General features: G+C 37.3%; 1 protein-coding gene across 1 annotated transcript in view; it reads right to left on the bottom strand.

Annotated features, from left to right (window-relative positions):
• Positions 1-11,540, bottom strand: part of abca4a (ATP-binding cassette, sub-family A (ABC1), member 4a) — a gene marked incomplete at its 5' end in the record, with an annotated part of 32,779 nt that extends 21,239 nt beyond the window's left edge. The window contains 10 exons of the mRNA XM_081352778.1: positions 168-284; positions 1,932-2,071; positions 2,159-2,399; positions 3,954-4,043; positions 5,810-6,007; positions 9,551-9,678; positions 10,481-10,620; positions 10,705-10,846; positions 11,126-11,219; positions 11,475-11,540. Coding sequence (XP_081208904.1) covers positions 168-284; positions 1,932-2,071; positions 2,159-2,399; positions 3,954-4,043; positions 5,810-6,007; positions 9,551-9,678; positions 10,481-10,620; positions 10,705-10,846; positions 11,126-11,219; positions 11,475-11,540 — 1,356 coding nt within the window. The remainder of the gene's footprint in view (positions 1-167; positions 285-1,931; positions 2,072-2,158; positions 2,400-3,953; positions 4,044-5,809; positions 6,008-9,550; positions 9,679-10,480; positions 10,621-10,704; positions 10,847-11,125; positions 11,220-11,474) is intronic.
• Between the last annotated feature and the right edge of the window lie 495 nt (positions 11,541-12,035).

Raw genomic sequence — 12,035 nt, 5'->3', positions numbered from 1 at the left:
GATTGGTTTATTGGAAAGCAACAAGGACGTTAATCCAGGAAAACGTTCTAATTGGTAAAATCACGTTCACACTTGAAATACTGTGCTAAAAATGAAAGGATCTCTCATGTATTGGTGTAAGAATGTCTAAGAATGTTTTCAAAGAATGTTTAAGAAACAGAGCTTACCCGAAGCATGTTCATCTGTATTCCATCCTGAAAAAAGCTCCACACCTGTGGGCCCACCTCCTCCCAGGCCCGACCCATGTTCCGAAGTCTTTCTAACTCCTCAAAGGTAGTGTTTGCCTGGGTAAACATACACAAACACACAAACTTACAAAGGATAGATGCATTCAAATAAAAGTAAGCAAGCACAAATTAAATAATCAGTTTGTTTAGCATTCAATGGCAAAGTCACAAAGACAGGACAATACTCAAGTGGTGGCAACTGGTCGTCTGCTTGGCGTTTGACCACAGAATGACTGAATTCCCACCAGGAGCAGTATACACAGTCCCACTGAAAGCCCTACTGCATAAACAGAGAAACTGAAGCTTTCTAAAGCTGATCTGATGGGACCAAAGCCATAGCCATGGCCCATTGCCCAGGGCAAGCATGTCCCCACCTAAGCCTGTCCTGCAACGGAGCTCTCTCCAGGGGCAAAACCTTCACTCAAATTCTTTATTTTTTTGCTTCCACATTTCCAATTTGAGAGGCACCAAGGAAAGATTCACAAAAGAGCTGCATTTACACAAATGAACCAGTTCAATATTTTACATATCCTTGAATCTTAACACTGTGTTTTTATTACCAAGATGGTTTGTTTTCATGTTCTGTGATGTTGTCCATGAGACCCTTGCTTGTCCTGAGCAGTTAAACTGTACCTTCAGAACGATCCCCCAGGTCCTACACATTCTTCGGTTTTGACTACATGTCATATTAGTCATTAGGTATTAGTAGTCTTTTTGGTTAATATCTAGTAACACTATTTTGATGGTCCCACAACCGACATTCAACTGACTATTAGTAACTTTGCAAGTACATGTCAACTTATTCTACTAACCCCAACCCTAACCTAACAGTCAATTAATACTCTAATAAGAGTTAGTTCACATGTAGTTGCAAATTATTGAGAGTTAGTTGACATGTTGCAAAGTTACTTATGGTCAGTATGTCTAAAGTGGACTTTCAAAATAAAGTGTAACCTTACATGTTTCCTAGAAGACAGTTACTCTGCTCAAACAAAAAAGTAGTCGTTTTTATGCATTTGCCAGTCTACTAGACTTTCAGATGCCAGATGTATAAAAACAACACTGTAAAAAAATATTTTCATGATTTATCACAACTTTTAACCATTTGTCAAATCAACTTAGATAATTAATGTGGTTCAGATAACATAATATTTTGAGTTTCTATTTATTAAACCAATCTCTTTGTTGTATTAACTACATTTTTTAATTTCAGTGAACTCAAAATTTTAAGGCAACCAGGTAACTTAGTTTTTTAAGTTAAACCAACAATATTTTTTTACAGTGAACCTATTTGAAGCAACTTACATGTCATTTAAGGTATATTTTATCAGTTGTTAACGACTTTTTGAGGTACAGGAATGCTAAGGGTATGCTGTACGTGGAAAGAGAGGAAACTCATTTACAAAGCACCCATGCCGAAAAAACCTGCAGACCTGCTTACATAAGAATCTGAGGGAGCAAAAGCCAGTCAGCTGGTCATATGTCCTGAAGTGCTCCTAAAACACATGTAGCCTCTATGGGAAGCCGTCTGTCCTGCCCATCAGTCAGGCCCATCATTTCCCCTCTGGCTTAACCCACTGACATGTCTGCAGCAATGTGGTGATTTATCTGACAGGCCCGGAGCAAGATTAGCTGTTGCATTAATACACTCATCTACTGTTGTTCCAGGTGTGTGTACAGTCAAAGAAGAGCTGTTTTTCTTACATTTTTAATGATCTGTCTGACAGCAGGGGAATCAGGAGCATACAGAATTTTGCCCATCAGGAAAGGCTTGACTGAACTCCACACAATCCTTGTGACCGGATTGGACTCCAAATCCTTCATGAGGTCATTACAGAACGGAGCTGAAAGAGATAAGGATTCAACATTCTCTTCTCCTCTTTTCCTCTTCATCAGTCTAAACTAAAGTCTCTGTAAAGTACAGTACTCACTGGCCGTGTGATCGTAGTTGTACTTCCCCTCTCCCCTTGTGCTGTTGATGCCCAAAAAGGCTTTGTAGTTGTTATCCTCGTACCAGTTGAAGGAGGTGACCCTGGAGAAGGCCCCTTCAGTGTAGCCACAGAACAAGCTGGAGGTGGCGGCCATGAGTTGGCTGAAAGATGGAGTCTCATGGGACTGAAGCAATAGAGAGACCACTTGCAGGAGGTCTTTAGAGCTAGTTCTGTCAAACAGCTGTTGAAAAAGGGGTAGAGGAGTTTTTTTTTTTTTTCAAAATCAAAATGAATCTGCATTTTTTTAATTTAGCTAAAAAAAAATAAAAAAAACAAGCAATGTTTTTAGAATACAGTGGCTCCAAAAAAGTATTCAGACACATTTAATGTATGAATGTCATTGTGTTACTTATAATATCAAATACCAAACCAAAATGTTTTATATTCTATATTTCAGTTTTAAAGCACAAGCTCACTTTTCAAGCAAAACGTTTCATAAAAACGTTTGGCACAAAATTGGACAGTTACAAATTATGCTAAAAAGTATTTCACTGTAAAAAGTGAACAGTTGGATCAACTTAAAAAAATTACTTCAATTGGTAACACCTAAAGAAATTAAGTTTTCTCAACTTAAATTATCACGTTTTATCGTGAAAAATGTGGTAATTTAAGTTGAGAAAACTTAATTTCTTAAGGTGTTACCAATTAAAGTATTTTTTTAAGTTGATCCAACTGTTCACTTATTACAGTGTTGGAAACTTTCTGGTTGTCTAAATTAGAACATGGAGAACATTTCATTTCATTTCAGTTGGTTCATTTTGTATTTAATGCAATATAATTCATATTCCGTATGTGTGACTTCAATGTCCAGATTGGGGATCCTGTGGATTTAACTACTTCCAACTTACAGAACAATAATAAATAATCAATTGTACTAAAATATTTCTGATGAGGTTTGTGCCGAAATCACCATAATCTGCACATCTTTCAACAAAGTAAGGAGTAAGAATTTCATATCTGTCATGGAGTCAGAAGGCAAACCAAATCTTTTGGCACCAAACTAAAATCCCTCTGGGTGGGAAAGTCCATTATCCTCTAAACTCAAACACATCAAAGCCTACAGACACAGGACAGATAATCTGAGCCTCTGGGGTCCACAGTACTACGGCAGGTGAAGAGAGAGAAAAAACAGCGTCTAGAGGATGTCAGATAACAGCAGTCAATTGATTCATACAAACTCCTTCAAACAAAAGCCAGCAAGTTCTATAGAACACATTTGTTTCCTCACAAGCTAATAAAAAGGGATATTTTTGGAAAAATCGAGACAGTAAATTCCTGGATTTTTTCATTATGTTGTTCTTGGTACATCTGGCCCAGTGGTGTGGAGAACATGATGAAAAAGGAATTCGGAAAATTAGTAATTGGCGTCAGGATCCCTGTTAGCCGGGCAACAGACAAAAGAGCAGGCCCACCGACAGGAAGTCCCTGACTTGTAGAGCTGCAGGCACACTGACACACTTTAACCAGCAGACATTGACGTATAACATCCGTGCTGCGTTTCCCCCTTTTCAGCAGGGTATAAAACGCCCTCAACTGTCAACTAATCACATGTGAACCTCAACCTTATTTATAATGAATCTGACCGAGCAGTGGCTGAAATTAGCTTTCCGCACACACACCAATGATATCTCCATATCCGTATGCTTGCGTAAAAAGTCACGCAGAGGAAATCGTGATTTCCTGATCGCTAAAAATACAGTTGAACTTTTGTAGGGCCCTGAGGTCCATTACGCACCGCTCTCAGCTTCTCAGACACGGCAGGCAGAAGTCGGGCCCAGAAGTGAAGGTCCAGTCCATTGGAGTAGTTATCAAGAACTAGAGGAAGCTGGGAATGAGAGAAGAGAAGGAAATGAGACCATCAAGTTAGATGGCATAGACGAATTAGATGTACAGTGCATTCAATACATTAACAGTTCATGGGCCAGATTTACTAAACAGGGCAAATTAGCATGAGAACGCAATACCAAAAAAGCGTAAATGAGAGTGGAAAGTTATGTTCTTGATCTACTGACGACGCAGCCGGATCATTTCCATAATGACCAATGTAATCTACCAAGAGCAGCGCAAATTAGAGTCTGGCACAAATGTGACACAAAAAGTAAGTGAATACAAGCAATACATAAATAGTAATAAGTTAAAAAAAATCAGTCAGTTATTTTAGAATCATTGAGTTTATAGTGATTATAGTTTTTGTAAAAAAAATTATTTGAGATATTTTCAAGTAATTTGTTGTAGTTTTGTCATTTTTATTTTTAATGTCTGTGTCTATATAGTTTTTTATTAAGTTTTAGTTTTTAGTTTATTTAGTTCTTCGAAATACTGCCTTGGCAACTACCTGAAATTAATTATATTTTCATTTAATTTTTATTTTAAGTAATGAAAATGTTTTTATGGTTTCAGTTTTAGTAATAATTAACAATAACACTGGTTTCAGTTACATTTATGTATAAAATATATGTATAAAATGAAATGAACATTTTAAACAGTGTCCAAATCATTTTAGCTGAAGTAGCAAAGCAGGGTTTGGGAAATGCGTGCATAGCTCACATCCTGTCTTCGAGATGTAACACTTCCAGAAACAATCTTTCTTCTACAGAATCCAAGCTACTTTACAATGGACCAGCAGGGACCAAGCTCAGGAAATGCCATGTGTGTGTGTCACAGGAGCAACTTCAAATATGAGACATCCTTCCTATCAGCCTCTCAATCTATCTCTAATGTTAAAAGTGACTTATAACATGTTCATATGGATCCAGCCATCTGTGTTTGCATAAGACTGACAATTAGAGTCATTATACTTGCAGTGTTCAAGTGTAACGTGATACTAACAACACATGAGTGGCTTTGGATAAAAGTGTCTAGCAAATTAATAAAGATTAATGTGTTTATGTATCTGTTCAGAGGGGGGAGCTTGGATAAAATAGTCTTTAGTACAGTCTATCAGTATTATTATTTAAAGCTCTCATAGCGTTTAGTCCAGCAGAGGTGTGTTGACTGTAATCTAATTAGTGAAATAGGCCAAGTCGGTTCCCTTCACTAACACTGATCGGGTGACTCAGGCTAACGCCCCGCTGTCCTCTCCCCACGCTCATTTAGAAACCATAAACTACCAAGAACAACCAGGAAGGGTGTGTGGGGTTACTAACTCTACAAAAATTTAAGAGCTATCATCAAACAGGAAGTACAAAAACATGCACTTGCTGGTACTATAATCAATCATTAATCTTCCTTTGTTCAGTTTCACTTACAAATGCCAAATTTAACAAATTTAACAAATGTAACTGTCAGGAACGTTAAAAACATTCCTTAAAATATCTTCTTTTGTATTCCACAGAAGAAAAAACAGGTTTGGAATGACAAGGGTAAGCAAAATTAAAATTTTGAGGTGGACTATCGCTTTAAGCTGGTCTTTTTGGTGTATACTACATTCTGAACCATAATTATTTGTTGCTTCCAACCAAAACATGAGCTGATTTGACTTCCCTCATAGTTGGCATAGCTATCTGTGTCAGCACTTCCTCTACACCCAAACCCATTTCCAACATTTACAGATGACATTAGTGATTTTATTGAGTGTATGAGTAGACTGACCAAGCGGAAAAGTTTGAAGAAGTCGAGATTAGCATAGAATTTGTCCTCAATGGTCTGAAGACGCTGTGGTGTGAGAACGCACATGGCATTGCGCACAGAATACAGGCCCCAACGGCTCGGGAAAATTAGGAAACGCTCAAGAAGAGTCTGACTGCAGGCGATGTCCTTCAGATGGAGATCAGGAACTCCATATGCAAACTGAGAGAGACAGACAGTGAAACACAGAATGGAAAGATTAGGAATTGAGGGCAGTTAATGCTATGTTAGTCTGAGCTGGACTTAAACATTCAGCAGTAGTAAAATGTTTCTGGAAATAGATAAAAATAGATAGTTAGAGTGATCTCTAAAACTATCTATCATGTATCAGTCTGTGATTGACATAGAACATATCAAAACTGCAACATAACAAATCAGTTTTGTTGCTGCAATGTTTTAGTAGTGTTGTTTTAGCACATGGATTAAGACACTAGCACCAATAACACTGAAAAAGAGATATCAATGCTAATTTTTACTAGCTAAAGTTGCTATGCTAACATTCTCTGCACCCACTATAAAGACATATTAGCATTAGCATTATATGTGACAAGAATAATACATTTATAATTTTAATACATTTTTAATGAATGTTTTGAGTACACACAGATCACTCATATAGGCCAACAGTATGTTATCTAGCTAATGCTATCTAAATTAGCACAATTCACAGTATTGATCAATGTATGATGACAGAAAACAAAATGGTAAACATTTGAAAGACATAAAAATGCATGAGCAACAAAAGACCCCATGTGTTTTACCATTAGGTTTGAAAATGCTAATTAGCTAATGTGCTAATTTTCCTCTCATAGTGTACAACATGCACAGGTTAAAAGTCAAAACAACATAGGCTACACACATGCAGATAGTCAGCCAAACTCAACCTGTACTCAACCTTCATCAAACATCTATTAAGAAACACCACCAGGTTCCCCATGGAATAGCATTTCAACTCAAGGAAGGGGCACAAAAGAGGATGGCAACAAAATTGGAGGAAATTATTAACATCCTAGACATCCTGGTACAGCTTTAACCATCGGCTTAAATCACAAGAAACACTTCTGAGGTGTTGCTGCCTGCTAACATTAGACAATACAACATCTGCTATTTATATAGAATGACATATATAATAGTATAACATGTATGTTTACGTAATCCTAATGCTTTTAAATTATCTGTATGTGTGTAAAATATAGATACTACATATTTTATATACTGTATGTGACATTTGAATAAAAATAAAATTATACTGTTCAAAGGTTTGGGAACAGGAGTTTTTTTTTTTTTAATTAATGTTTTTATTTAAGATGCATTAAATTGAGCAATTGATCAGTAAATACATTTACAATATAGTGCTACAAAATATTTATTTCAAATAAATGCTGTCGATGCTCTATCTATTTATCAAAGAATCCTTAAAAAAAGTATCACAGTTTCCACAAAAATATTAAGCAGCGCAACCATCTCCTTCATACTTGTTTCCCTTCTTAGTTTGAATTTGTTTTATGTCTGCAACTTTTATCATGAAACAAGCAGGGGAAAAAACAATGGTGACTTGTACAGTATCCACAGTATGTACAAGCAGCTAACAACAATATTCAGACATTATACACAACTTCGCTGCATCGGAAATCGAATTCTTCCCTATATAGTATGCGAAAAACAGTATGCCAAAAGAGTAGTATGTCTGAATACATATATTTGAAAAACAGTAGGCGAATAATACCCGAATGACTTCGGCCGAGATTCTGAAGTGTGCATTTGATGGACACTTTACAATCCCATGAGGCTGTGGGAGAGGATTTATGAATGGAAGTGAAACAACATAACTGACGCTGGTAGGTCACATGACAGAAACAAAATGGCGGATGTAGAACGTCCAAATTTCATTCATAATACCCATTTTCATACTGTATTTTTTTTAACGTTGATGAAGTAAATTCACATTCAAATGTAGTACCTACTCAGACAGTACGCGATTTTGTACGCTGCACTTGTGTGTCTTTGCCTCAACAATGGGCTATACACTTATAGATGCAAGCTATGGCTCAGAACCAGTGTGCAAAAAAAACCCAAATGGAAAAACTCCAGCTTCATGCATCCTCTCTAACCAGCTTCCTCTCTCTTTCTCCATTTCATTGGTAGCTAAAGACTTATCCAACCAGGACATTCCATCTTCTGTACGCCCCTGCTGGCTGACTGGCAGCACCTCTGAGAAAGCCTTCAAAATGCCTTGCATTCCTCTCCCTTACATTTCCATATGAAAGTGACTCGAACCCTGATGTTCTTGTGTTCATGCAATCACTTCCTCTAGACCTGCTCTTCTCTTTGTCCACATCGCTGCCCTCAAGATCAAAGGAGACAGGGTCTCGTGCAAATCATCATCGGTGCTTTGTTCTCACTGGAAAATAAACCCACAAAGAATTTTGGGGCAGGGTAACATGGGGGCGGGGTTCAGCCAGAGACGTTCTGCCATAGGTTGGGGGTCTGATTACTCACAGGGCCCTGGGATGACAAATATATACATCACAAAAGGTCTGTACAGAGAGCTGAGAAACCCAAACATGCAGTCTGATGCTGAACAAACGGGCACTTGAGAACCGGCCAAGATTCTCTCAGTCTCAAACAGAGACATTCAAGTCCACCAACAAAGCAGCAGAGAAAGCAGAAGAATTTTTGTCTCTGCCGCAAAATCAATCTGCGTATCATTCACGATTAAATTAGACAATCACAAAACAGGACGGTTCGGGTTAGTGACCTCCCTGAGTTTTGGAGGCTTCAAGCTGAACCCTTAGCTGTAATGTAAATAGATGCAATGATATTCTGGCAGTTACAGATTAAAATGACTATTTTCATATTGTAGGCAGTAAATGGATGATTTTTTATCATCTTAATAAATGATTACTGTTTTGTGTAAATAATTTAAAAACAAAACTCTAAAAACTAAAATGAACTGTTACTGCTATTACTAAAATATACTGCTACAAGTGTATTTAGGCATCACAACATTTTAATGTACAGCATGAAAAATGATTTTTTTTTTTTGAGATTTGCTAAAAGATTACATTTAACATTGTTATTAAACTATAAGTGTTTTTAAGATTAACTTTAAGGGAGCATTTATATGACAATAGGTGAAATGAGCATGCACTTATAAATAAAAAATTCTCTAATATCACCCATAACTAATATGGTATTAATATATCGTCCATTTCTAGAGCCAATTTCAATTATAATGGCCTAAATGTGAGTTTAACCTTAACATTTTACTTATTTTACATGCAAAGAGGCTAAGCAATCTTATTACATACTCCTCTGGAATATTTCATTATAATGGATATATTTATAAGTCTTAAAGGTACAGTAGCAAAAATAGTTTCATTTTAAGGGAAATAAATAATATTCTTAATGAGTTTTTTTGTCTTGTTTCCAGACAAAATTTCTAAAATCACTCAAAGAAAATGTATTTACTTGATGGGCAACATAGCAAAGATTAAGACTTTTTTTTTAAGATTGTGTCTTTAATATAAGTGTAAACAAGTAAAAAACGAAATTAATATTTTATTGTTTCTTCTCAAGTAAACTTATCTTCTTTTAAAATTTTACCTGGAAAACAATAAAAAAAATATTTAAATAATAAAAAATACAAATATTTACATTGGATATTTCTGGATCATATAATTTAAGCAGTCCAACACAGTTTACCTGTTCAGGTCGGATCTGTGAATGAACCAGCTGATGCACCACAGATTCTGTTAGAGGAACATCTCTGAGCAGGTATGAAGTGAGAGTTTCGTCATCCTTCAAAATGTCCTCCACTTTCACGCCTCGACCTGCACACAAAGTGAACAAAATGTGTGAGAACAGAATTCCAGAGTGAAGAATTTCAATAGGAAGAAAGAATGTCGCACTTCAACATTTAAGAGATGCTCAGCTGGAAGGATTTCAGCAGCATGACAATCATTCTAATGAGATGAACAGATAGAAAACAGCTCTGGTATGCCAGGCTTCCATGACCTGCTGAAATATGGCCAATATATCGCTCTGTTTATGCTTATTTTTGAAAGAAAGTGTAAAGAGGATGTAATAGAGGAGAGAGATTCCAGAGTGAATCAGTGCCAGGAACCTAGAGGAGCCAGAGACCATTTCACACGACACAAAAAACAAGTCATGAGCCTTTTTTCTCAAGGGCCACGAAGCTATTAGCACTTTGAACGCGAGCTGCTGCACGTAGGACTAAGCTTAAGACAGGTTCTTCTGCCAGGAACCAAAAGATCATTCATTCCTGCCCTCAGCATAATGCACTGGACAATTATTCAGTCAATCACCAGAGAACAATCAATCACATTCCACTGAAGGCCATAGACATTTGTTTTTCAAGCGAGGACAGGCCAATTAGAGCTTTCAGCGAAGGAATGCCAGACTCAAACCCAGACAACTTCTATTTGTGTGTCATGAGGTAAACAAATGGAAGTGCTTTCTCTAAAAATAATAGTATGGAAGGAGCATAAGCTTCTTAGCATTCCCCATGAAAGGACCTCTTCAAGGCAGATTGAGCATGTGATGTAATCTGAGAGAGTGGTGTAAACAGTGAAGGAATGGCTGGGAAGCCAAGGTGACGTGAGGTTTGCTGACCTGCGATCAGTTCAGGATTGGTTCGGAGAGTGTCCATGAAGTTGCTCATGGCCATGAGTTCTCGCCATAGCCGTCCCAACTGCAGGAACTCTGCATCTTCAAACAGCAGCTCCTGCGCGTCCATCCAAAACCGAGCCAGTCTGAACAGAGAGGGGTGCATGTGTATTAGAGCAACGGAGGACTAGATCATCTGCATCATTTACACATGAAACATATCAGCTCACATTGAGTTGTTGTAGTTGGACACCAGGCCTGGAGACTCTCCACGGGTTGAGTGCTGGAAACAGGGGTTGTTGGCGTTGCAGAAGATCCCTTGGATCCATGGAAGGATGCCAGTGGAAGGCATGGCTTTGTTTGGAAAATGACCTGAGGTGGAGCAAACTGGTCATTAATGCCAACAAATGAACATATGCATCACAAACATCAACCAACATCAGTGAGAACGGTTGCTTTTTGAATGCGACTAGAAATACTGTAATACAGAATAATTTTTTTTCATTAGTATTAATATGATAAAATAATATTATCTATTTTTACTGTAATATATATATACACACACAAAAATATATAATTTTTTTTTATTTAAATCTTTTTTTTATGAAAATAAAATGTTTATAAATGTATTTCATCTTCAACCATCCATACATTCATGTTGGCGGTAAAGAGGGTTCGCTCTTCTCAGCCAAACCAGTCCAATGAATAGCACCACAGGCCACATAATCTCCATAAAGAGCCGAGTCTGGGGTTAAAACACAAGAAAATTCATTAGAAAGGCTCAAGAAGAAATGCAGACAAAGAACATCTATCCTACAGATCCTACAGTAAATATACAAAACTTTTGAGCTGCATATATTTTTCAGATGACGTTGTTCAGGTCCTAGTTCAAATCTTAACCCATATTCATTGCATAACGTGACTGGAATTTCCTTTTGCTGAGTTGAATGAAGTAATTTCCAGCTTTTCTATGTGTATAGTGAAGGGACAAGCTGATCACCTTCTGCCTCTTTCGGATAGTCCAGTTTTTCCAGAGGAGCAGCCGCACTTGGCTGTTGGTTCCCATGACTGCGGCTCTTCACCCCAACAGGGGTCACGTACAGGTGACCTACCTGGACAAAACAACCAAAGAAAAGACACATTTTATCTCCATCAGACATGTCAAGATGTTTATAACTCTGATTAATGCAACAAATATGAGTTAAACGCACCAGTGGTCTAATCCCATTCTAAGAATCCATATATGACTTTATGCATTTTGTTCCAAAGAAGTTTTTTTAACCAGTGAGCAACCCAAAAGCAGCCGGGAAAGAAAACCAACCTTTCTTCAACCCCTCAGAAAAGTACAAAATTAATACACTGTATCTAAATCATAAGACCAGTCATGAGACATAATGAGACAAGAAATGATTTGTGTGGGCTGTAAATACAGTTCAGCACATTAGAGACAAACACTGTGCTCTTACGTAACAGGCCTGCATGCTCCTTTATGCAACACTCAATAACCATTCATCCGGAAATGGCTAAAGGACACATGCAAAACATAATTAAACAGACAGAA

The sequence above is a fragment of the Scardinius erythrophthalmus genome (genome assembly GCF_964197995.2).
Source record: "Scardinius erythrophthalmus genome assembly, chromosome: 22".
In the NCBI taxonomy this organism is placed as follows: domain Eukaryota; kingdom Metazoa; phylum Chordata; class Actinopteri; order Cypriniformes; family Leuciscidae; genus Scardinius; species Scardinius erythrophthalmus.
Note: the sequence above shows the minus strand (reverse complement) of the source record. Positions and strands in the feature narration are given on the sequence as shown.